The 27,924-nt window shown below is 44.9% G+C and overlaps 1 protein-coding gene across 1 annotated transcript; it reads left to right on the top strand.

Moving 5' to 3' along the window:
• The first annotated feature begins 4,371 nt into the window (after positions 1–4,371).
• On the top strand, positions 4,372–26,660 carry LOC148151310 (uncharacterized). The gene is made up of 4 exons (XM_087976320.1): positions 4,372–4,508; positions 5,501–5,630; positions 8,791–8,965; positions 23,629–26,660. Exons 1-4 carry the CDS (start codon positions 4,374–4,376, stop codon positions 23,789–23,791), a joined length of 603 nt encoding a protein of 200 aa, XP_087832446.1. The 5' UTR covers positions 4,372–4,373; the 3' UTR covers positions 23,792–26,660.
• Positions 26,661–27,924: the final 1,264 nt, after the last annotated feature.

Below are 27,924 nucleotides of genomic sequence, written 5' to 3'. Positions count from 1 at the left end.
ACCTACAGGCAGGTCAGGATACAGCAGTGAGAAGAGCAGCTCACCCTCCGACCAGAGAGAGAATCAACTCATGAAGAGAGGTACAGATGGAACAATTCAACAGAGCAGCAAAAGGTCTGGGAAGTGTTTTAATATTCAAAAGAATTGGATCGTTAGAAATAGAGTTGGTAAAATTGTCGAGTGTAGTTTTTCCCTTTGTGGTCTCAAATAAAGTTGGGACTTGGCTGACTGACTGCAGTCTCATGCTGTGTTGTCCTTACCTGATACACGCTAAGGATCCTGGGTAAATAAATATTGTGTACACTGGTCGAGGTGTCTGCAGGCTCTTAGAAACACACATTACTAAGTAAAAGACATGGACTGTAGCAACTCAAGAACAGGGCTCACCACCATCTTCGGGCAATAAGGAATAAATACCCACCTTGTCAGAATCTCCTGCACACTGAGAGGCAACAGGAAATACTGTGTGTCTGCAAAGTGAAATGACTGAACTGAAGTACTGTTGCGGGTTCAGGGTTTTTTTTACATTTTTTATTTCTTCAATGTGAATGAAGAGCACTTGAACCACTCATATAAAGATAAATGTCAGCTCCACCCATTGCTCTGAAATACAGACCCTGTAAATGTACAGATGGACAATTGAAACTTAGCCTCAGGTCTGCCGTTTGGGTCTGTCTTTCTTTCAGTGAATATTGTGTGGTCCAGATTTGACCAACATTTACACCATTGCTGTTCATGAGTGAGATACTGAGCTAATTTTATTACTTTGCATAAAGAGACACGCAAGTCACCATTTGGCCCATTTCACAATAATGTCTCCGTGGCGATACAACATTTTAACGTTGAACCATGAGACATGCAAAGAAATATTGTTACGAGACATAAAGTGACTTCACCCACACCAGGACCATCCAAATCCCTGAATTTGACTAACTGCAAATTATACAACATGAGACACAAAATGTATCTGTAATTCCCCCAGGCTCTTTACTCCCTGGAACAGTGACAAACCTTGTGGTAAAACCTGAACCAAGCAGGAACAAGGAGGTGGGTGGTGGGTGGGAGAGTGATACCACACGGATTCGGAACACCACCTGAGACTGGAGGGAATGATCCCTGGCATTGGGAAAGTGGTCCGGGAAAAGGTCCAGGAGAGATTACAACTGGGGAAGGGGAAGAGAAGCCTGGAGCAGGGAGTGGTGAAGAGATGGGAGTGGGAGCTGGAGTGACACTTGGACAGACCAGAGGGTGGGAATGGAGGGACAGTCTCGAGGGGTTGAATATCCTATTCTGCCATCTTCATTCAGGAAAAAAAATTCAAAACATTAAATCCTAACCTTTCGCTGGGCTTCACCAACCAAAATGTGAAAATACATCAGGTTTGAGCTGACAGATCTCACAAGAGAAGTCACAGTTTCACTGCCTGTGTCAGTGGCTATAATCACATCTGTAGGGAGGAAAAACATTTCGTTGGAGGAGATTGAAAAATACAGTCAGGGAGGGGAATGAGGAAAAGGCTGTAAACTTTGATTGAATGTCAGAGGGCTCCAACACCGGGTTTACAGCAGAACAACAGTCAAAATTGATGAAGGGAATGCTGAGAGATGGGTTCAACCCATCGGGCCATCCCCACCCCAGGGGAAATTGTTCATGGATGGTTCCGAAGAATGATAAAGATCAGAAAGGGGGAGTGATCATCACCACTTTATATTTACAGTTGTGTCGATGAGTTAATACGAAAACAAGAAGAAACGGTGAGTCAGTGGCTGCAGCAGGTGTCGATGAGGATAAGGTAGAAACAGCTGAAAAATGGGCAGTAGACAGGGACACCCCGTATACTGAATCACAGCTGTGTACCTCACTACACTGCACGGAGGTGGGAACTCACCCCATAGTTAAAGAGGGCTCACTGAAAATTAGGCTGTTGTTCATGCACAACATCAAAGACTCAAAATTAGATTAATAATGAATTTCAAACCTTTGGGAATAGAGTAAACTGTGTGTTTTTGATTCTCATTAAATCAAATTTTTGTGCTTTACACCCTCAGGTTGTTCTCACAATCTCGATAAACTATCGTTTGGCAAATATCAAACTGAACTCAGCTTTTGAAAAAGTTAATGAACAGCAGATTGCAGCAGTTTTCCTGAACAAAGTATAATTACAACAACATCACTCAGTGAGTTGGCCCCACCCCCCAGTCTCAGACCCACAGTGAGTTAACTCTTTCTGCTGGCAGCTTCCTTTCAATTCCCCCAGACACCTTCCATATCTCTAAATGTGTATTAATGGAAATTTACAGACATCCCATTGGGATTTGCCTGTTAGAGACTTGGCCTTGACCAGCCAAGACATGTGTTATCTTCTGAGACAAAGTGTTTGTAAATGGGAGAACCTGAAACTGACTCCAATCTCTTGGGTGTCTGACCTTGAAGAAAACTGTTTCACACCACCAAACCTGGAGAGTTGTTTCTGAAACTGGGATGAGAGTCACCAAGTCATGCAGCACGGAAACAGACCCTTTGGTTAAACCAGTTCATGCTGACCATCATGGAGGAGAAAGTGAGGTCTGCAGATGCTGGAGATCAAAGTTGAAACTTTATTGCTGGAACAGCACAGCAGGTCAGGCAGCATCCAGGGAACAGGAGATTCGACGTTTCGGGCACAGGCCCTTCTTCAGGGATGCAGAAGAAGGGCCTGTGCCCGAAATGTCGAATCTCCTGTTCCCTGGATGCTGCCTGACCTGCTGTGCTGTTCCAGCAATAAAGTTTCAACTCATGCTGACCATCATCCCAAACTAAACTCATCCAACCTGCCTGCACTTGGCCCATATCCCTCCAAACAATTCTTATTCATGTGGTTATCGCAAAGTCTTTTAAATGTTGTAACTGTAGCTGCATCCGCCACTTCCTTTGGAAGTTCATTCCACACATGAACCACTCTGTGTAAAAAACTTGCATCTCATGTCGTTATTAAATCTTTCTCCTTTCATCTTAAAAATATGCCCTCTTGTCTTGAAATCACCCACCCGAAGGAACAGGCACCTGCCATTCACCTTGTCTATACCCCTCATGATTTTATAAACTTCTATAAGGTCATCGCTCACCCTCCGACACCCCAGTGAAAACATTCTCAGCCTGTCTAGCATTTCATTATAACCCGAATCCTCCGTTCCTGGGAACATCCTACTTAACCTCTTCTGAAATAAATTGATAAATGCATTGATAATCAGTGCTATTTTATGCACTCAATGGTGAAATTACATGATGTTTAAGAAGCAGTTCAGTGATCTAGTCTGTGAGCAGCGTTCTGATCCCCTCGGGAGCTGTTCAGGAACAAAGAGGGCTTTACTGCATATCCTCAAGTTGATGAAAGCAGCTTTTTATTGATATTTGAAAAGTGAGATATTGGAAGAAATTGAGCAAATTCTGTTTTTCCATCACTGCATTTTACAGCTGCATTCACGTGGCTATGACTTCCACCTCATTTGCTTTTCCGACTATCTTTCGGGCCATCAGCCAGTGCAGACACAACACATTTTACCTCTTCTTCCAAGGAATTAAATTGTAAGCCCATAATGCATTGGAGCAGAATTTGGCCATTCAGCCCATTGAGTCCACTCTGCTATTCCATCATGGCTGATAAGTTTCTCAACACCATCCTCCTGCCTTTTCCTTGTAGCCCTTGATTACTTGTAAACAATGTTTTACAAACATATGAATTTAGATCATAATTAGGCCAATTGCCAGAATCAGGAAACAGTGGAGAGTAAGTGCCAAGGCAGTGGTGACCCAGTGACGGTCAGTGCCTGGGAAGCATTGATCCAATCACAGTCAGTGCCAGGACAACAGTGATCCAGTGAGATTCCATGCCAGGGAAATGGTAGTCCAGTACGAGTCAGTGTCAAGGAAATGGTGATCCAATGAGAGCCAGTGCCAGGAAAATGCTGATTCAGTGAGGGACAATGTCAGTGAATGAGTGACCCCGCCAGAGTCAATGCCATCTGAACACTAATGCAGTGATAAACAGTGCTAGGGGAAGTGCATTCCCAAACCGGGAAGAGTGACAACCCTGAGTATGTGAGCTGGTAGCAATTACAGAAACAGCTTTCCCAAGTGTTCAGTGTTCCCAGCAGCCAGCACACAGAGAGTTAATTATTTGTGAATCCATTGTAAAGTCAGAGCGAAGAGAAATTTCCATAAAAAATCAGCTGGAATGTTCCTCCACCATGACGTTCCTACCTAAGGATAAGCTGTATTCAAAACCATCTTCATCAAAGAGTATATAACGAGTGTAAGTCTGTGTGCAAACTGCAGATCCACCTGAAGGTGCTGAGAGTCAGTCAGTGCGTTCACCAGTGATCTGAGAGAACACCATGATGCTGAGAATCTTCTTAACTGTGTCTGTCCTCTTTGGACATCAGATTGCTGCACGGGATCCAGAGCAGGAGGTGATCGACCTCTGTGAGGTTATTGACTGTGTCGGGCCAAATCAAGTCACCCAGGACACGGTCAGTACAGCTGAGAGTTTCCTCTATTCTGTTGTGTTTGTACCAGTGGAAATTATTCCATGTTGTTTTTAGTCCCTAACCTGCAGTGCACTGACAGTGCACATCCCAACCCTGAACCATGAGGCTGGACTGAAATTACTCCTCGGGCCTCATTAACACTTTCTACATGAGCTGCCATCGCCCGCCTGGCTCCCACTGCCAGCTTGTGCAGTAAGAAGAATATCAGGGCTTCCATCTCCAGCAGCAGGTGAAGGGAGGGGTCAGTGTGCTCACAGAGAGGGGGCTGGTGGGGGACAACACAAGGACTGTAGAGTCAGGGAGCTCTCCTACTGCTCCTGTCTTCACTCAATCTAACCCTGTTTCTGAAAGGCAGCTGATCACAGGCTGAAGGTCTCTGTGTTCAATGTGGAAGAGGCCAAGTCTGGTTGTGAGTGGAATCCCCTCAACCCCAACCCTGGATTGCCCCTTAATTCCACATATTTGTTTCAATGAATTCAAATTCTATCATCTGCCCTGCTGGGGTTCAGTCCAGGTCCCCAGAACATGACCTGGGTCTCTGGATTAATACCCTTGTGATAAATCCCATTTGGTGATCATTCCTCATACCTCAAAGAATTTCTCTGTTTAAATAATGTGTTAAAACAGACAGAGAGATGCACAACACCGGGACATGTGGGCATTAACATTGGCTCAATGTAGAAGCATTTCAATAACATTATCTCAATGTTGTTATTGAGAACCCAAAGGGACAGAGCATGTGAGTCATACAGGATAACTCGAAAGATGAAATAGTGAGAGAGAAAGGGAATGAATCAGGAAGTGCTGCTGTCAGGAATCCCATTAAAAACTCCAAACTCAGTTTCAGACTCAGTCCGTCCAGAACATGAAGGCTCTTCCACACCTGGACACTTGGGACAGTTCTCTCAGCATTGATGTACTTTGGTGGGAGTTCAGTTTATACCATACAGTGACATTTTTTACTCTCATTTCAGAATTATGATGAGGTGACATACGTAAACGCACAATGGGTTGAGACAGAGGTTCATGGAACGGATTTGGAGCAAGTCGTGGAGCTCGGTCTGGACAAACTGTTCAATTATTCACGTTTTGGCAATACTGAAGGTATATCAGATATCCCATCATTGTAACAACAGAATATAGTGACTGTTCACTCTTTCACATTTCTTGCTTAATACTTTCTACATCGACAAACACATTGACAAAACATTCCACAATTGTCAATCCCTGGGGATCCCTTGGTCACATGCTGCTATTTTGTCAAAGTGTCACCCTCTTTTGATACTTGGCTTTATGGTCCCAGAATCTGGGAAGGTTTCCCCCTTGTGGTGGGAGTGGGATTTCAATCTCACTGTCTGACTTCAGCCATGATCGCTGAATTGTCCTCACACAAATAAAGGCTCCCTGCCAGGCATGAAGCCCACTGTTGGATTCCTTATGGAAGGTGACACACTGCACATTCACCATCTGCTATCCCCTCCATCTCTCCCAAAGACCCACAAACAGCCTCACTCACTGACTTCTCTTTAAACATTGAACGTTTTAAGACAATTAAAACAGCTGAAGTCCTCTTTCCAGCTCTGATGGCTTGGACACTGTCCAAAACTATACTGCTGTCCTGTTGGTACGGTATTTGTCTTGTGAACAGTCTCCTTGTGGTCTCTGGGCTCTCCTTCTAAAGATGACAAAAGTAATCTCAGCATTGTAAACACTGCAAATCGATTATTTCGCCATTTAGGGAAGGTCTAATTCTTTCTTGAAACAGCTGTTGTGAACCAAAGTTTAAAACATAATTTCTTTGTTCTGCCTCTCACAATGTGATCTATTTCACGCTGGGGAAATCGAGCAGAGGGAAAACCTGTTTACTACATTGTAAGAGGCCATTCAGCCCATCACGCCTGTGCCAGCAATCTGAAGGACCACTCACAAAATGCCACTTCTCCACCTTCTCCTCATAGCTCAGCACATTCTCCCCTTTCAGCATCGAATTCAATTTCTGCACAAATGGGTTTTTGGTCACATTGGGAAACTTTTATGTGTCAACAGGGGAAACAGATGTGTATTGTGCTCTCACTTAGAAGATCAAGGATGGATTTTGTTGGTGGGCCAAAACCCCTGTCATTTGGGAAAACATGGGATTGGTTTATGGTCTTATGATTTAGCTTCTATTTGGGGATTTTCTGCAGTGTTCTTCGCTGATGGCAGATGTGTAAAACAGTTGCTCAAGACAGAAAGAGAAACTAAAGTTTGCTGAAGCTCTGTAGGGGATGATAGAGAATGTCAAAGGTGTTTTTGGAATTCAAATACTTTTGGGGTGTGTTTTGAAATCTTTAAATGTACGCTCTATGAAAATAATTCACTTCAATCTGTTTTATTTTCACTCCTTATAAACATTGCCTGCTTTACTGTTCAAAGCAATCTGCACGTTTGAGTGCTTGTGGTTTTTGTGACTGGTCTCTCTCTGAACTAAGAACAATTCACAATATGATCGATCCAGCCACAGGCCCATCTGGGATCTGATTTGGGCTGTAATACCATCAGCTGGGATCATCATATTTTGATTTGTGGCGGAATTTTTTAAATTACTGCATTTAAGAAAGATCTATGTCTTTTTTTTTAAAGTCACAACTTGGCGGTGCCTCGGGACCTAAAACAGCAGCATTGTGGTGATGTTTGTTGCACATTTTAATGTTGCTGACAGCTTTGTGGGAGTTAAAGTAATAACAGTGGGTTATTTGATCAAAATTAAAACTGGAGAATTATCAGATAAATGGAAGGTACAATGCAAAGTAGGATCTCATGCAGATGAGATTGTTCAAGTAATGATCCAACAATGTGAATGTGTTTCATTCATTCCTGGGGTGTTGGCATTGCTGGCTACACCAGCCTTTATTACCCATCCCTCCCTGTCTAGACGGCTGTTAAAAGTCAACCACTTTTCTGCACGTTTGGTGTCACATATAGACCAGTCCAGGCAAGGGCAGCAGTTTCTGTCTCCAAAGGGGTGTTACTGAACCAGAATGGTGTTTTATCCCCAATAATGGTTACATGGCTAGCAGTGGATACTTAATGCCAGATTTTTGTTCACCTTTGAACTCAAATTCTACCCTGACTGGATCTGAACCAGCGTCCGTAGGACATTACCGAGCTCTCTGGATTAATACATGAGCAATAATACCATGAGACCATGACGTCCCCCCAGTTGAAGAAAGGAAAATGAAAGTATGATGTCACAGGTGAAAGTAACACAGCTAGAGATAGAAATGACAGGCCTTCAGTTTGGAGAAGAACAGAAATAAGGGAAAGAGAGTTCAGAGAAAGTTGAAATAGAATGGGAGGAAAAGATAAGAAAAATTAAATGGAGGCAAGGTGAAACCAAGGAATCTGAAAGAAAGATAACTTGAATTCTAAAGAGCCAGGAACTCTGAGAACTGGAGGAGCGAAAGAAAAGCTTCAGTGGGAAAATGAAGAAAGAAGGAGGGAGGAGCTTGGAGGATGATTCTGGTTCCAATCAGGGATTTCCTTAAACCAAGAATCTACACAGAATCCTTACATTTACTGACAATGGAGTCAAAAGGTCTTGTGCCTCATCTGAAAAGGTTGTTGAATAGAGGATGTGGCTTCGAGAGGTCTCGACCTGAACAGGACAGTGTGTTTTGGCAGGTACAGCTCTGACTGTGTGTGTCAGATTGTCAGAGGGACAAGCGGAGTAGAACTGCAGAGTACAACACAGTCAAAGACACAGTGCTCAATATTTAGGAGATTGTGCCTGAAGCTTCGCAATTAACAATTAGAATCGCAAGGAAGAAACCTAATTAAAAATTGTCAAATTTGCAAAAGAGAAGGAAATCCTGTGGGATCAGTGGTTCAGGTGTGAGGGGTTGAATAACTTCTCCTGCTCTCCGTTTGTATGTTTGTGTCCACGTATGATGTGGAATTCACTGCCTGGAATAGTGCAAGAAGTCACTTCAATCACAGCATTCAAAGATGAACATCTAAATAATGAGAGACAAGATGTGGATGTTTGGAAAGAGAGCAGGTCAGTGTAATGAGCTGGTTACGTCAACCAAACAGCCAGCACAGGAGTCCCCTCCCCCAGCGCTGTGTCACTCTGTGAGGCTATTATTCAATCTGTCACATCAGTGTCTGCCCCACTTCAGCAATGTCACCCTGACCCCTCACCTGTAACCTCTGACTCACTGTCAGTGGCACCACAGATGATCACCGAGTAAAATGTTATAACAGGGTTTTTCTCTATCTACAGAAACAATAGTTCCTATCACTGCACCTTGGTTTCTTGTGGGACGCTTGGTAAATGGAACATTTCCACAGAGATTCAATGTAGGTGTGGCCATCGTTCCTGAAGTTAACAGTCCGCCCACACCTACAGATCAAACAATTAAACAAAGATCGTTATTTTCGGGTCAGTTCTTTGTGAGGTGAGTTTTGATGTTCCAATATTGTGATTAATGTTTCTTTATGTATATTCCTGTTCGGGTGAAAGGGAAGACTGGTTGGTATAGGGAATGCTGGATGACTAAAGAAACTGAGTGTTTGGTTAAGAAAAAGAAGGAAGCATATGTCAGGTATAGACAGGATAGATCAAGTGAATCCTTAGAAGAGTATAAAGGAAGTAGGAGTGTACTTAAGAGGGAAATTAGGAGGGAAAAAAGGAGACATGAGAAAGCTTTGGCAAATGGAATTAAGGAGAATCCAAAGAGTTTTTGCAAATACATACAGGACAAAAGGGCAACGAGGGAGAGAATAGGGCCCCTCAAAGATCAGCAAGGCAGCCTTTGTGTGGAGCTGCTGAAAAAGGGGGAGAAACTAAATGAGTATTTTGCATCAGTATTTACAGTGGAAAAGGTTATGGAAGGTATGGATTGTAGGGAAATAGATGGTGACATCTTGCAAACTGTCTATATTGCAGAGGAGGAAGTGCTGGATGTCTTGAAACGGGTAAAGGTGCATAAATCCCCAGGACCTGATCAGGTGTACCCTAGAACTCTGTGAGAAGCGAGAGAAGTGATTGTTGGGCCTCTTGCTGAGATATTTGTATCATCAACAGACACAGGTGAGGTGCCAGAAGACTGGAGGTTGGCAAACGTGGTGCCACTGTTTAAGAAGGGCAGTAAGGACAAGCCAGGGAACTATAGACCAGCGAGCCGGCCGTCGGTGGTGGGAAGTTGTTGGAGGGAATCCTGAGGGACAGGATGTACATGTATTTGGAAAGGCAAAGACTGATTAGGGATAGTCAACATGGCTTCTTGTATTGGAAATCATGTCTCACAAACCTGATTGAGTTTTTGAGGAAGTAACAAAGAGGTTGATGAGGGCAGAACAGTAGATGTGATCTTTATGGACTTCAGTAAGGCAGTCGACAAGGTTCCCCATGGGAGACTAATTAGCAAGGTTCGATCTCACGGAATACAGGGAGAACTAGCCATTTGGATACAGAACTGGCTCAAAGGTAGAAGACAGAGGGTAGTGGCGGAGGGTTGTTTTTCAGATGGAGGCCTCTGACCAGTGGAGTGCTACAAGGATCAGTGCTGGGTCCTCTACTTTTTGTCATTTATATAAATGATTTGGATGCGAGCATAAGAGGTACGTTAGTAAGTTTGCAGATGACTCCAAAATTGGAGGTGTAGTGGACAGCGAAGAGGGTTACCTCAGATTACAACAGGATCTGCAGCAGATGGGCCAATGGGCTGAGAAGTAGCACATGGAGTTTAATTCAGATAAATGTGAGATTACATTAGATTACATTACAGTGTGGAAACAGGCCCTTCGGCCCAACAAGTCCACACCGACCCGCCGAAGCGCAACCCACCCATACATTTACCCCTTACCTAACACTACGGGCAATTTAGCATAGCCAATTCACCTGACCTGCACATCTTTGGACTGTGGGAGGAAACCGGAGCACCCGGAGGAAACCCACGCAGACACGGGGAGAACGTGCAAACTCCACACAGTCAGTCGCCTGAGGCGGGAAATGAACCCGGGTCTCTGGCGCTGTGAGGCAGCAGTGCTAACCACAGTGCCACCGTGCCGCCCACAAGGGTGCTGCATTTTGGGAAAGCAAATCTTAGCAGGACTTATCCACTTAATGGTACGGTCCTGGGGAGTGTTGCTGAACAAAGAGACCTTGAAAGAAGAGTCGCAGGTAGATAGGATAGTGAAGAAGGCGTTTGGTATGCTTTCCTTTATTGGTCAGAGTATTGAGTAGAGGAGTTGGGAGGTCATATTGCGGCTGTACAGGACATTGGTTAGGCCACTGTTGGAATATTGCATGCAATTCTGGTCTCCTTCCTATCGGAAAGATGTTGTGAAACTTGAAATGATTCAGAAAAGATTTACAAGGATGTTGCCAGGGTTGGAGGATTTGAGCGAAAGGGAGAGGCTGAACAGGCTGGGGCTGTTTTCCCTGAAGCGTCGGAGGCTGAGAGGTGACCTTATAGAGGTTTACAAAATCATGAGGGGCATGGATAGGATAAATAGACAAAGTCTTTTCCCTGGAGTCGGGGAGTCCTGAACTTGAGAACATAGGTTTAGGGTGAGAGGGGAATGATGTAAAAGAGTTGAAACTTTATTGCTGGAACAGCACAGCAGGTCAGGCAGCATCCAGGGAACAGGAGATTCGACGTTTCGGGCACAGGCCCTTCTTCAGGAATGATGTAAAAGAGACCAGAGGGGCAACTTTTTGGCACAGAGGGTGGTATGTATTTGGAATGATCTGGCAGAGGAAGTGGTGGAGGCTGGTACAATTGCAACATTTAAGAGGTATTTGGATGGGTATATGAATAGGAAGGGTTTGGAGGGATATGGGCCGGGTGCTGGCAGGTGGGACAAGATTGGGTTGGGATATCTGGTCGGAACGGATGGGTTGGACCGAAGGGTCTGTTTCCATGCTGTGTATCTCTACAACTCTATGACTTTATGTCACCATCATTCCAGTGTGGGGTGTACAACGTTACAAATCACACAACACCAGTTTATAGTCCAACAGGTTTAATTGGAAGCACTAGCTTTCGGAGCACCGCTCCTTCATCAGGTGAAGACACACACAGACACACACACACTCCCACACTCACACATGCACTCTCTCACAGACTTAGACCACTTTGTATACACACAGACACACACACACACATGCACACATACACGTTTGGGGGTGAATTTGTACTTGCAGAGTTACATTGTACTTTGCTCAAAAACTGCATGAATCCATGTAAGACTCTGTTAGCTCACTTTTTAAGATAGAATCACATGACGACACAGACAGGGACCACAATATCTCAACATCTTATCTGGGCTGACACCAATTGTTACAGTTAACCTGAGAATGTAACTATTTAAAAAAAAATTGTGATTTACATATGAAAGAAGTGAAACTATCATGGTCATTCTAACAGATGAGAGACTTAACAAACAATCACGGTATTTTTCCATATATAATTTCAGTTACATCACACTGTTAACTTTTGCTGTAAATTCTGTGTCTGACAATTGTGTACTCCACAATCACCTGATGAAGGAGCGGTGCTCCGAAAGCTAGTGCTTCCAATTAAACCAGTGGGACTATACCCTGGTGTTGTGTGATTTGTAACTTTGTACACCCCAGTCCAACACCGGCATCTCCAAATCATTCTTGTCAGGGTAAGGCTGAGATTAACAGGTCCATCCAGTTACACTGGGACATTGGTCAATATGAATGGTGTTGTAGAGTGGTTCATATCTCACAATCTGCAGCTCCACCTCCTGAGAACACAGCCAGTCCTCCACATTCACATTACTCCAGTTCACACAGAGCTGGCTCCTGGGTTCTGAAATTCTCATCTGCAGCATGGTTCACATTTTTCACAGAACACTTTCACTTCATTTGAACAAAGGGTCTTTGAAGCAGTCCCTTTAGTCAGCTTCACCCTTCTCGGTAATGGCAGCTCATCCACTTTAATGAAATATTCCCACAATATTCCCATTCCTATTGATGCTGTTATGGTCAAGTCATAGAGTCACACAGCACGGGAACAGACTGTTCGGTCCAACCAGTCCATGCTGACCATAATCCCACACTAAACTCGTTCCACCTGCTTGGGCTTGGCCCATATCCCTCCAAACATTTCTTATTCAAGTTCTTATCCAAATGTCCCTTAAACATTGTACCTGTACCCATACTCACCACTTTCTTTGGATGTTCATTCCACACACAAATCAGTCTGTGTAGAAAAGTTGCACCTCATGTCTTTTTTAAATCTTTCTCCTTTTGCCTTCAACATATTCCCCCTTGTCTTAATTCCCCAATTGAGGGAAGAGACACCTGCCATTCACCATATTTATATCCCTCACGATTTTATAAACCTCTGTAAGGTCACCCTTCAACCTCCTCTGCTCCAGTGAAAGACATCCCAGCCTATCCAACCTCTCCTTTTCGCTCAAATCCTTCATTCCCGGAAACATCCTCGGTAATCTCTTCTGAAACTTCTCTCCAGCTTTAATAATGCCCATCCTATAACAGAGTGACCAGAACTGGACACATTACTCCAGAAGAGGCCTCACCAATCTCCTGTACAACCTCAACACAGTGTCCCAACTCTGATACTCAAACAGCTGAGCAATGAAGGCAAGTGTGCTCAACGCCTTCTTAACCACTCTGTCTACATTTGATGCCAACTTCAAGGAATTATGTATCTGAACCGTTGTGTGACCCTGTTGTACAACATCACAAAAGACCCTACTTTTAATTGATTAGATTCCCGACAGAGTGAAAACAGGCCCTTCGGCCCAACCAGTCCACACTGCCCCTCCGAAGAGTAACCCACCCAGACCCATTTCCCTCTGACTAAAGCACCTAACACTATGGTGTAATTTAGCATGGTCAATTCACCTGACCTGCATATCTTTGGATTGTGGGGGGAAACCCACGCAGACACGGGGAGAATGTGCAAACTCATACAGACAGTCACCCGAGGCTGGAATCGAACCCGGATCCCTGGTGCTGTGAGGCTGCAGTGCTAACCACTGAGCCACCATGCCGCACGTATATTGCATAACTCATATGAGGTCTACCTGGCTGACCTCATTACAATCACTGCATCCTGCCCTCTCTGAATCCGAGACCAGAGGCCTGGCCTTTTTCTTTTGTAGCTGCTCCTGGGGTGTTTGAGCATCGGGTCAGGTTCCTTTAACACTGCCCCTGAGAGGGGCAGCTTGTGATTGGCAGTAACTTGCCTCTTACCCCTGGAGCATCTCTGAAGACGTTCATTCTGATCTTCAGGTGACAATGGCATCAAGGTGGTGACACCCGCCATGTCCATCTCAGATTCCGAGGTCTCTTCATCGCTTGATGGACAGGGACAACCCACGGCTTCTGTCAGCCCTTCTGATGTGTCTGGTTTCTCGGGTCAGTTTGGATTCCGCACTGTTTGCGCGTTTGCAGCTTTCATGTGGACCATGTGCTTGTTCAGGAATGTCGGACCAACATGAACATTATACATCACTGGACCTGACCTTGCACTGACCATGCCTCTTACCCATTCAGGGCTCATCCTGTGGTTCCTACACTAAACATTGTCCCCTGAAGTAAAGTGTCTTTCGTTCACCAGTGTCTTGTGTCCGGCATTGACATTCTCAATGCCACTGACATACCCCCACCCCCACCAACCCCCCAACCCCACCCCACCCCAAGCAGGTCTGGGAAGATCAGGTTTAACCTGGTGTGGCATCTTCTCCCCATTAGTAACTCTGTTGGATATATCCCTATAGTTGTAAGCGGGGTGGTCCTGTACTCAAATAGGAGCCAATACAGTTTGGTATCTAATGAAGCCATTGGCTGTTCGTTAAGCATGTCTTCAAAGCTTGTACTGTTCTTTCTGCCACACTATTGGATGGTGGATGGTGTGGAGCTGTCATTATGTAAAATGCCATTTGACTTTAAGCAATTCTCCAATTCTCTGCTGGTAACTGATGGCCCTTTATCTGTGACCAACAGTACTGGGAGGGCGTGTCGTGCAAAAGATGCAGCTTTTCTATTGTCGTCCCCATGTTTGATGAATGTACTCTATGCACATCCATCCACTTTTTGTAGGCGCCTACAATGACTAAGAACATTGAGCCTGTGAAAGGAGCCTGCAGAATCAATGTGTAACCGAGTCCAGGATTTACCGGCCATTCCCAAGAATGTGGGGGAACTGCTGGTTGTAATTGTTGCCCTTTTTGGCACTCTGGGCACTGCCCCACAAATGTGGTTATGTCTGCATCTAATCCCGGCCAACCGATGTAAGTTCTTGCCAAAATCTTCATTTTGAAAACCCCTGGATGACCCTGATGGAGTTCAGCCAGTATCTGGTGGTGACCTTTGCTCCCCATAACAAATCGCCATTGTCTACTGTGATCTGGTCCCTCCAGGTCCAAAAAGGTTTCAGATCTGGTTGTGATGGTCCTTTGGTTTCACCCATCACCACCAGCTGTTTTAGTTCTGCCAGGACCAGATTTTTCTGTGTCTAAAGTCTGATATGATCAGCTGTGAAGTGTGTCCATAACATTTCAAACCACGACGGACTCTTCCAGTGGTACTACCACCAGTGGTGTATCTGCCATTAGGAGGTGGCTCAATGCATCTGCATTTGTTACTTGGCCTTCCTGATGGTGTTCCAACTTGTAATTATACACACTTAGTATCATAGCCCACCATGGGAGTGAGCCCGAAGCTAGGGCCGGCACTGCCTTGTCCTCTTTAAGGAGACCAGAAGGGGTTTTGGGGTCTATTCTTATTACACATTTACATCCAGAAAGGTATTGGTGGAACTTCCTGACTCCAAAGTATGACCATCAAACCTCCCTTCTCTATCTGGGCATGTTTACGCCTTACATTAGCCAGTGTCCTGGATGCGTACGCTATTGGGCGTTGCTCTCCATTGTGCCACCTACCAGCCAATGGGAGCCTGATTGCTATATGGGGAGGCATCACATGTCAATAGCAGATCTCACTTGGGATGATAGCTGTTTGTTCACTTCCCTGAAAACTGTGCCTTGGCTACATGCTCATTTCCAAGCTAACCCTTTTTTAAGAATTGATGCAAAGTGCTGGGAAGGAGGCTCGGTTATACACGAGCATTCCATAATAATTCACCAGCTCAAGCAAGGACCTAAGCTCCCATACAGACATGGGAGCCGGGGCACCTTTGATCGCCCTCATTCCAATGGGTTTCACCTGGTCTTGTCAAAGCTGTGTCCCAAGTAGGTCACTTGGGGGTGCCTGAACACACATTTTTCTCCACTCTAAGCTGTATACCCACCTGGGAGAAATGTCTAAAGAATATGCTAAAGTTCTCCAAGAGTTCTGTATTGGTCTTCCCTGCTATTAGCGTGCCATGGTGGAAAATGTTCTCCATCATCCGCTGAAAAGTTACACAGGCTGACAATACCCAAATGGCAGTCCCATATACTGGTACAATCCCAAATGGGTATTTACTGTAGTATACTTCTGGGAATGCTCATCTAACTCCAATTGCAAGTATAGGTGGCTCATGTCCAGCTTTGTGAAGGACTGGCTCCTGCCAGCTTTGCATATAAACCACCTGCGTGAGGGATTGGGTATTTATCCAGCCGCAAGAAGTGGTTTACCATTTGTTTAAAATCCCCACAAAGGTGAACCAACCCATCTAGTTTCACAATCTAGTTTCACAATCAGCCCGATTGGTGCTGCCAATGTCCCAAACTGGACCGCTCTGATGATTCCATCACATTCCAGCCTCCTGATTTCTGCCTCGACTTTTGCCCGTAAGGCAAATGGCTGTGGGCGAGCTTTCCAAGATCGTGGAATTGCTTCCTGGCCAACTATCCCTTGATAGTCCCTAGACCTTCCTGAAAAACTTCTAGGTATTTAATTAGAACTTCACTCAGGCAGCCATTTTCTAATCAAAAAGGTTTGCCCCATCAAGCTTGGGCCCAAGCCTTTTAGCACTATCAGCGGTACCTGAACCAGCTTATAAGTGACACAGAGCTGAAAATGTGTTGCTGGAAAAGCGCAGGTCAGGTAGCATCCAGGGAACAGGAGAATCAACGTTTCGGGCACAAGCCCTTCTTCAGGAGTGTCTCCTATAAGAGACACAACCAAAGTTGGATCGGTAATCTGTAAATGTTCTGTGCTGTGGGTCCTCAATCTAGCCGAGGTCTTGAGTAAACAAGTGTTGAAGTTCTGAGTCAATTTTGCGATCTGTGATCACTGAAATGGCCAGGCTGGTTTCAACCTCCATTAGAAGCAGGTGCACATTTAACTACATGTTTATTTTAATTCCTTCGAATTTGGAAGTTGTTAAAAAATGTAACTGTTCTAAACCAGATGTGAGTGGACTTCCCAGGGTGTGCACTCGCCTGGATACTGACCTATAATTTTCCTTATTCAATTTAGGTCGAGTGGGATACTTTTGCTGTCACAAGTCCTAATACCGGAAGTAACTACAATTGCTTGCTGGCCCGGATCATAAAGAAAATTTTAACCCTTTGGTCAAGACTTGTCTATGTCTTGGGGTTTTGATGTGATCTGACCTGGTGGCTCTCTGTTCAGTATATGTCCTGAGTGAGGCTTTGCAATTGCCTTCACTCAAGTGGTGTTCCCAAAACTCAGTCCCAATGTCATATGCCCATTTAAAAATAAAACAAGGACACATTCTCTCCAATACTGGGTCCAGTCATTGGCAAGATCGAACAAATCAAACTTGCCAAATAACAGCATGATGCCAGAAATGCTTACCACAGCTCAAAGGCACCTGTTGTAAGCAAAATTCTTCAGGAGCACACTTTGCTCTCGTCACCACTCAACTCCATACAGGCCAGTATCCCGTCACCAAGTCACCCTTTATTTAATCATGGAAAGTCCTTTGATACTGATCCAGCTTCCTCAGAACCATCCCAGAGTGTGAGAATGTCTGATACTCTTGTCCTTGTCTGTCAGCCAGGGCTCCCTAATTGGAGGATGTTAATCTGGTCCAATCAAGGAACTCCTATTCTCTGAACTCTATCTGGCTGACCTTGTTACAATCCTGATAGATATCCTCCCCTCTGCACTCCTTCCCCAGCACAGCAGCCAGTAAATGGGCTTCCTTGCTAAAGGTAGTTGCCTGATAAAGATTCTGAGAGAGTAAATTCTAAAATGTGCAGCTGGTTACGAGTACACAAATATAGCATGTAGTCATTCATTAAGGTGTGTTTTGAGCAGAACAAGTCAGGGTTCCACTGAATTCACTGGTAAAGAAAAACAATCAGTGTAAGCAATTTGTTTCAGGAGCTCTGAACTTGGGTTGATTCCCTCACTTTACCAATTTCTTTTACTGTACATTCATAGGTGTCTTGTGCCTTTCTCTTCAATATGCAAACTCCTGATTCAGTTTGTAGGAGGTTCAGAAATGCTTGGGGCCAATGCAGAGGTCAGGTACTCTTTAATGATCAGTTCACCATTTTGGTAAATCCTTCAAACCTCACCGTTATTTACATGGCCAGTCAGAAATGTGGTCTACTACCCAGCTGGACAGGTGCAACAAGATTCATGAAGCTCAGTGCTAGCCAGGACTCAGCACTGCATTGGAACAGTGTCGCTGTTACCACCAGTGAAGTCCATCCTCTCGGTCACTGGCACATCAAGACTGCATTAATGTACAACTTATAAGGATATTGTTTGCCAAATTGATTTTGTGCCTGATACCAACACTCCCAATGACCCTTACTACTGAGAGTCACATGAGCTGTGATATCATAATAGAATTGTACAGCATGGAGACAGGCCTTGCAGTCCAACTCGTCAGTGCCAACCAGGTGTCCTAAACTGAATTAGTCCAATCTGCCTGCGTGTCCCGCTAAACCTTTCCTATCCATGTACCCATGGAAATGTTTTTAAATATTGTAATTGTAGTCAATTCTACCACTTCCTCTGGCAGGTCATTCCATGCACACACCATCATCTAAGAAAACGTTGCCCCTCAGGTCCCTTTTAAATCTTTCCCCTCTCACCTTTCAACCTATGCCCTCTAGTTTTGGACTCCCCACTGTGGGGAGAAAACCTTGGCTATTTTCCATATCTATGCCTCTCATGATTTTATAAACAGAACCCATTCACTTCACTTTCACCTCCAAATTTCTCTCCTACTCATGCATCATTCTGACTTGGCCATTTGTCACTGATCACCGAACCATCTCAGAATTCCCTACCTGAACACATTCTGGAGGGGTGTTGATGACATGATCTCTCCAGTCTTGTGAGGACTGAATCCACAGCGCAGCATATGGTCCACACCTCAGATTGAAGAGATACAGAACCTCTGATCCTGACCACCCTGTGTGAAGGATCAATGAGAAGAGGGTGGCATTTAACCTGGTGGAGCAGCAAAGGTCATTGACCTTCCTCTACACTAACCCAGTGGCTGCCACTGACCAGGCTGGCAAGGTCAGGTGTTGTGCCTTCCTTTGCCAGTGCCAGGAGAACAGGATGTCCCTCCTCTGCTCTGCCCGATCCACAAGGATCTCAAGGTCGCTATCCATGAAGTGAGGTGCTGATTTCTCCTTGTCTGATTCCATGCCAAATATATGGAAGTGGGCAGTCAGGGACTGACTGCGCTTGTCCAGATCATGATGGTCCTTAAATATGGTGCCTGTGCTCGGGATCCCAGGATATCTCCACAGTGGAGGGTACTTCTGTCTACAGAGAGAATTGGGCTAGCATCAGACGAGAGGGGAATATTACCCAGTTAATGACGCAAGTTTGGAGTGAACCAAGAAAAGTACAGCACAGGAACATGCCCTTTAGCCCACCAGACTGTGCTGCCACGAGATGCCTTTCTAAACTAAAACCATTTTGCTTCTCCACTGTCAGTATTCCTTTGTTCTCTGCCTATTCATCTGTTCATCAATTTGAATTTCAGAACCATGAGATCATACTGCAGCTGTACAAAGCTGTTGTGGCCCCATTTGGAGTATTGCGTACAGCACTGGTCACCGCGTTATAGGAAGGATGTGGAAGCTTTGGAAAGAGTTCAGAGGGGATATACTAGGATATTGCCTGGTATGGAGGGGAGGTCTTACGAGGAAAGACTGAGGGACTTGAGGCTGTTTTCCATGAGAGAAGAAGATTGAGAGGTGACTTAATTGAGACGGACAAGATAATCAGAGGTTTCGACAGAGAGAAAGTGAGAGCCTTTTTCCTCAGATGATGATGGCTAGCATGAGGGTACATAGCTTTAAATTGAGGGGAGACAGACATAGGACAGATGTCAGAGGTTGTTTCTTGACTCAGGGGGTAGTAGGGGCATGGAAAGCACTGCCTGCAACAGTAGTAGACTCGCCAACTTTAACGGTATTTAATGGTAATTGGATAGGCATATGGACGAGAATGGAATAGTGTGGGTTAGATGGGCTTCAGATTGGTTCCACAGGCTGATGCAACATCGAGGGCTGAAGGGCCTGTACTGCGCTGCAATGTCCTATGTTCTATGTTCTATGATCTAAGTCCTGCTTTTGCTTGTTTTACCAAAATGCAACAGCATAATTTATCCAAATTAACTCGATACGCCACTCCTCAGCCTATTGACCCAATCGATCAATAACTCTTTGCAATCTTACATAAACCTCTTCACTGTCCACTACACCACCAATTTTACTGCCATCCACAATCTTACTAACCATGCCCTCTATATTATTTCAAACGGTATCAATATCTGTCTGATCAGGCTCAGTGACTGAGCTTCCACAGTTCAGCAGGCAGTCTTCCAGAATTAATAAAACTGTGAAGATTTCAGAGTAAAACCCAATACATCCACATCTCACTAGCCAACTCTATCAATATGATGGGATATGGATAGTCAGGTCCAGAGTTGTGTCAGATTTCATCCGATCAATTTGTGCAATACTATTTGTTCACTAAGACTAATCTTCTCCAACTCCCTATTCTCACCAGTCCCTTGGGTTTCTGTTATTTTTGAGAGATTATTTTATCTCCCTTTCTGAATGCAGACACAGCATAATTGTTATTTAGCTTCAGTGGAGAACCCCAAACATCTTACTTCTTTGAGATGTCTGATATCTGAGGAAGTGAAAATGTACCCGTTATAAGGACAGAGGGTGATGTCAGAGTTTGAGATGTCAGTCCCATGAGGAACACCCTCTCAGTTCCCAGAAAACTCTCTATAACCCGGGAAGAAAACAGTGAGTCCTGTGGGAATTTTGTTTGATTTCAAATAAATGTCCCTTTGTAAATCAGATTTTGTAACAGAAAGGATACAGCTAAGGGATTCTTTATCCCAAAGGGTGTAGTTCTAATAGATGCGATTGTGAGTCGGTAGCTCACAGGCGGTAATTGAATGGAGGTGATCAGTGTCTCGCCCACTGACTGGAGAGCTGATAACAGACCCACATCAGCCCTCTCAGGGAAAGCTTGCTGCATTCAGTGACCGTCAGCACTGCTGGCTCCTGACTGCTGATGGCACTGTACCTGAGAGACCTAGCATCAGCACTGACTCCCAGGCTGATAGGTGTGTGATACCAGGGAGAGGATCACAGGACACTGTCATGGGGATGTGGTGTGGGTGAGGTGGGTCAGTAGAAAGGGCAGGAGTGTGGGTCCCTCTAATGGCCAGATCCTGATGTTGGTTTATTTTCTTCCTCGTTCATGAGATTTGGGTTTGACCTATCCCCAATTGCCCTGGAGATGGCGACAGTGAGCTGAGTTCACGAACTGCTGGCATCCTTTGGGTACTTGGGCATCCACAATGCTGTCAGAAAGGGAGTTCCAGGTATTTGATCCAGTGACACTGAAGGAACGGTGATATATTTTCAAGTCAGGGTTGTGTGTGGTTTGGAGGGGATCTTGCAGGAGGTGGTGTTCTCATGTAATCACTGCCCTTAGTCCTTCTAGAGAGTAGAGAGCACAGATTTGGACGTTGATGCCAAAGGAGCAAGCTGATTGGTTGGAATACAATCTGAGTGATTGTCCAGCCTTCCCTATACAGGCAAGTGGTGTGTAGTCTATTCCACTCCTGACCCGTGCCTTGTCGATGGTGGACAGGGTTCAGTGAGATACTGCAGTGTATCTTGTAGATGGTACACGTTGTTAACTTTGTGTGTTGATGGTGGGAGGAGACATTTCCAAAGGAGCTGATTTCCGGGGCTGAGGTGGGAGAGGCTGCCCTTGTCATCGAGGCTGTGTCTGAACAAATGTGATATTAAGGAGTTCCAGCAAAACTGGAATCAATGGGAACTGGGAAGAATTTCCACTGGTTGGAGTCATACCTGCACATGCTCATTAACCACCTCCCTCTTCAATGGGACTGACTGAAGCCGTCTCAAAGCTGTCTCTGTTACCAGTTTCATTTCATCCTTCATCTCAATTGACCCCTCCTGAGAAATCTTTTCTGTCCCTTTCAGGTGTTAAGGAACACCAGCCCAAATAAATCTCTGAAGAAGAGTCCCACTGAACATGAATCACTGACTCTGCTTCTGTCTCCAGAGATTCAGCAAGACCTGGACAATATCTGGGATTGGGCTAACAGGTGGTAGGTGACATTTAGAATGGAGAACATAGAACATACAAGAGTGCAGCACAGAAACAGGCCCTTCAGCCCAACATATCTGTGCTGACCATTCCTAACTACCTGCACAAGGTCTATATCCATCTGTTCCCTTAAATGTCTCTTAAACTATACTCCCATATCTACATCTTCCAGCACCCTGGGTAGCACATTCCAGGCACTGACCACACTGTGTATAAAACCTCCCCTCGCACATTCTCCTCTCACCACAAACCTGTGCCCACTAGTGTTTGAGATTTCCACCCTGGGATAAAGACTCTGACTATCCACCCTCTCCATGCCTCTCATTATTTAATATACTTCCATCAGTTCATCCCTCAGCCTCTGATGTTCTAGTGAAAACAATCCGAGTGTGCCCAAACTCTCCTTATCTTGATAAATCTCTCTTGCACCATGTCCGAGGCCCTCACTTCCTTCCTGTAATCTGCAGCTCGACTTTGCAACATTTATTCTTAAGCCCCAGACTGATGAAGGCTAACATGCCGTTATGCTTTCATTATCACTTTCAGGGAGCTATGGACTTGACTCAAGATCCCTCTGCAGATCAATCCTTGCCATTTATTGTATAATTTGGAATTCTTCCATTTGACCTTCCAAAGTACATCATCGTCTGGATTAAACTCCACATGCCATTTCATTGCCCATCTTTCCAAGTGATCTCTATTTGTTGCTGTATCCGTTGACAACCTTCCTCACTGTCCATAACTGCACCAATTTGGTTTGCACCACATAACTGTCAGGCACTGACCATCTCCAACAAGACAGAAGGTAAACATCACCCACTGACATTCAATGGCATCACAGTCACTGGATCCACCACTTCAGTGAAAACAGACACAACATATTGATTCAGCTCCTCGACCACTTCTCTATTCCTGAAAATAAATCCATCCAACTCTGTCTGGAATGGACCCACATCCGTTTTAGCCAAATCATCACCAATGGAAGCTTTTGCAGTCCATTTTTGATTTTTAAGGATTACATTCATATTCAATTCTCCTGTTCCTTACAAGTTTCTTCATCCTCCTTTGCGGAACCATTCTAGTGAGGACTCTCTGCAACCTCTTAAGGAGACTCATGTATTCCCTAAAATGTGATCATCAATGGCCACAATGGTCATAACAGAATTTCATAGGGGTTCAGCAAAACTTCCTCGATTGGGGAATCAATCATCTCGTTATAAACTCAAGGCCCTGTTTGCTTTGCTATTCACTCTCTCAATAAAGATCGGTGCACCAAGATTTCCCTGTCCCTCTGCCATGCAATGTTTCGAACAGTGCCGTGAAGTTGATGTCGACTCTCAGAATTCCTCACCAAAACTGTATCCCCTTATCGGCCACGGGACTGTCCATTCTGATTGCTTTTCAATTCTGTTCCTGTCGCCATGATGGAACGGAATGATGGAGGGTTCCCAATGGGCTGAAAGCCTGACTCCTGTTGCTGTTGCCCTGTAACCTACTCTGATTCAGACAGGTTTTGTCACGAGGAATGAGAATTAAATGTCTATATTCTTAATTCCGTTGCAGGACTATTCCCAACATGACTGATGGGAAACAATGTGAAGAACTGATCCTTGATTTCCTGAAAGAATTGGAAAAAGACAAGAGAATATTTAATGGGATATTTCTTTTCTTTTGGTATAAGAAAAATGGACTAACACAAATAGCTTTAGAAAAGGAATTGAAATGAATTTTTTCTAGAAGGTTATGTTACCTTTGTACATTTTGAACAGTGAGATGTGCTTAATTCTAAAACTGTTTTGTCTTCCCCAAACTACACATTGCATTAACCTAGACTACTGTGCATAACTCTGGTCTCCGTACCTATAGAAAGATATACCCTTCTCCCTCACTTCCAGAGAATGTAGTGACTGTTCCTTAGACATATTATGGACATGTGCCCACTTTGGGAATTTGATCAATTCCACCAATGTCCTATCTCAGAAATCCCGGTGTCCTGTTTATAAACACTGCCCTCTACTGGCAGTCAGTTATTGTATTTCCAATCAAGAATACAAGCATTTATTCTTCATTCAAAATAATTCAGTTGCATTAACATCAAAAGGGAGTACTTAGTTCCCCATTTACAGTCACTGTTCCCATTGGTTGTTTAGTCCAATGATTCCAATCAATGGAATTATCCAAGTTTTTCTGCATTGGCCCCGGAATTCTGATTGGGAGACAGTCGTTGTCACCGACACACTTCCCCCATTCCCCCAACCCGACAACAGCCCCGACATGACCATGTCAGACTGGACAAACCCCCTCCACCTGACACCCATGACCCAACTGGTCCCAAAACTCCATCACCTCCTCACCAACCCCAGGATTCTACAGATCCCTCATCACTGACCACTCCTCCCCTTCGCCCTGACCGCAGCCCCATTGGAATGGGACACCTCCCCCCCACCCCATTACCAGCAAAACAACAGCCCCTCCCTTTCACCAGCCTTCACACCCCATTCAGCCCAACCCCACTAACCGGAACGCTGCCCATGAACAGGCACCCCCTGCTCCTGCCAATGGGATTGGGACTGACAGCCAACTACATTCACCCATCACCACCCAACACCCACCCAGCCCCTGCCTCACTAACCTGAAACCCCACCCAAAGTGACCCAGGTGGAAGTGACTCTGTCCAGACAAGGTAGCCCCGCACCCCATCCTGAAACCATCTGGACCTGGCATATCCCCACCCTCCATACAATCCCAGCAAATCCATTAATCCCATTCCACTCCATTTTGATCCCAGCAAAACCAACATGCCTCCTCTCCACCAATCTCTTGTCAGACCCCATAGGTTCTCTCACTTACCTGACAATATACCCTTCCACCCCAGTACCATTCTCTCCCACTCCCCTGGTCCTCTACCTTCCTCACCCACCTCCATGCTAACCCCTCACACACATTCCTTTGAAACCCCTCACCCACCTGCCACTCTGTCCATCCTCCTTCCCAACCTCTCACCAACTGCAGCCCCTCCCCCTCCTACCTATCATTCACCCTCCCTCCACACTTCCCTCCACTCTCACCTCCGCACAATGGTTTTCAGCTGTCCTGGGGGCTGTACTGTCTTGTCTTTCCCCCGGGTCATAAAAAAGAAGGTCCACCATTCAATGAGATCATTGCTGATCTTCTCCTTCAAATCCACTTTCCCACACTGTCCCTCGATTGGGTAATCTGTCCAATGATGTCATTGCACTCACTGTAGTTCACTCTTGGGTACGGAGAGTGAAACTACTGATGTCATCCACTGCTACAACTGAAGTGAGATTTTTGTACTCTTCACCCCCTTTGTAATAAAGGATAAAATACTGTTTGTTTCTCCAGTAGCTTGCTGAACCTGTCCATTAACGCTCTGTGCTTGTCGTAGAAGGACATCCAGGTCATTCTGAATGCTACCATTTTCCAGTCACTCACCAATTCTAAACATTCCACTGGGATATTTTTTCCACATTTGGCTACCATTACATTTCCCCAAATTCTATCCCATCTGCCCAGTTTCTGCCCCCACCCTCAAACCCATATGGAGGAACCATGTGGTCTTCCAGCCACACATTAACCAGACATCAGGTTCCAGCTCTGGTTGCCTTGACTGTCCCTTTAATATCCTTTATAGTGAGGATTTCTCTTCAAAACTAAATTATTGCTCAGTGTTTCAGATTCATTTGGTCATTGGTGACATCAGTTTAAAGACTTCTTCCAGCACGTACAGAGGGTTAAATTCAATTGTAGATGGGGAGCTGGGTCCTTCACTGGGAAGCAGGGATTAAATGTTCTTTTCTCTAATCTTGTTTGAAATGAATGATTTGTGTACAGCCTGAGACAGGGATGGTCCTGGTGATGGATTATACTTCTGTTTAATCTCAGTCATGCTGGGTCAGAATGTTTCACGTTGATGTGGTCAGAGCTCATTGACAGTGGGAGGGATTACAGAGCCTGGTTGTTTGAGGTTGGTTGGTGCTGGAACTGCCCTGTGGAGTATTCCTACATGGAATGGATTTGTATTCCATCAATACTCATTGTTGTGACCCTTTTGGAATGATGTCCATCTTCATCTGAAAGTTAGTGACACATGAGAATCAGTCAGCTTTGTGCTGTGGTGTCTGAGGTCAGAGGTTTCACGTGTTGAACTCTGCAGCACGAGGGGAGGGGGCAGGAGAGTGGGAGCTTGCATTGAGGGTCAGAACCAGGAGGGGTCAGTGAGAGGAGGAAGAGGGATGTGGCGTGGAGCCTGGAGGAGGGAATAAAGCAGCTTCAAACTGGTCCCTATAATGGGGAAAGAATCCCAATGTGAAATCAGAATCCAGAGTCAAATGATAGAATAAAATTCAGCTTCAGATCTCCTCGCCCCACACTGGTAGCTCCCACTCACATACAGACTGACTGAATGTATGATTGAAGAAATGATCTATTCCAATATGATTCCTGTTAACAGGCCGTTCATTCACAGGCTTCTCGTGTGGAGTGAAGAAGCCATTGTCTTCGAGTCAGTGTTTGTCTGTGTTTTTCTAACTGCTGGGAATGTATTCTCACTGTGAAATAAAGAGGGTGATGCATCACAACACTCAGTCTCCTGTTCAATTCTCACTCTGAGGGAATTCCGGGTCACTGCTCACATCGCAATTTTAACATTATATACAGCCTTCCACATTTCAGTGAAATACATGTGTCAAAGTATTGAAGATTAAAAGTAATAATTCTATTTCAGAAAATGATCCCAAACTAATGGAGGGCATTTAGCCCACTGTGTGCATGAGCCATGGGCAAGGTGAGATTGGGGATATAAAATCATGGAGTTACATGTATGGTTCAATGATTAATGTGTGTGGAATGGCTTTCAGTTTCACAACATTCCATTAATGCCAAAATTCCTTTTCCTGTATTACACACTAGTTCCTATAATCCATGCATTAGGACACCCAGATCCCTCTGCAATGAAGCTCACTGATCTTTCTTCCCATTTAGTCGATGACTTGCCTTTCTATTCATCCAACCACGGTGAGTAACCTCTCACTAATCCAAGTTAAAGTCTAATCTGCCAAATTTAACCATTCATTTTTAAAATTCTAATTTTTTTTTATTACAACCTACTTTCCCATCAATTGTCATGTCATCGACAAATCCCTGATCCTTTGGAATGGGAGAGCAGGCTCGAGGGGCTGAATGACCCACTCCTGTTCCTATTTCCCATGGTATTGTAGTTACAGGGAAAGTCACCATCGTCCCAGAGGCTGTTCTCTCCCATTAGACAGAGGTGGCTGCTGGTGTAGAGTTATACCTGAGGGTCAGCAGGCCTCAGGCAAGGGGTGAGGGGGAATATGATGGGTAGCATTGTTGCTGTGGGATAGAATAGTAAGGATAGTTAGAAATGATCTGGAATCAGAAGATGTAGAATCCATAAAGGTGGAGGTAATAAATGAAACAGGTGAGAGGATACTGTGACAAGTTGTCTATCAGAAGTACCACAGAATCCCTACAGTGTGGAAGCAGGCCTTTTAGCCCATTGAGGCCATAACAACCCCCTGAACAGTATCCCACCCAGACACACCCCCTACCTATCCCTGTAACCCTCCATTTAACATGGCTCATCTACCTCACCTGCACATCCCTGGGCACTCTGGGCAATTTAAACTATTCACCTTTGGACTGTGGGAGGAAACTGGGTTAATGGGAGGAAATTCACACAAATGATTAGATTACTTACAGTGTAGAAACAGGCCCTTCGGCCCAACAAGTCCACACCGACCTGCCGAAGCACAATCCATCCAGACCCATTCCCCTACATTTACCCCTTCACCGAACACGATGGTCAATTTAGCA

This window comes from Chiloscyllium plagiosum, unplaced genomic scaffold (genome assembly GCF_037043375.1).
Source record: "Chiloscyllium plagiosum isolate Xiang-an unplaced genomic scaffold, Cpla_swu_hap1 HiC_scaffold_3, whole genome shotgun sequence".
NCBI lineage: Eukaryota > Metazoa > Chordata > Chondrichthyes > Orectolobiformes > Hemiscylliidae > Chiloscyllium > Chiloscyllium plagiosum.
Note: the sequence above shows the minus strand (reverse complement) of the source record. Positions and strands in the feature narration are given on the sequence as shown.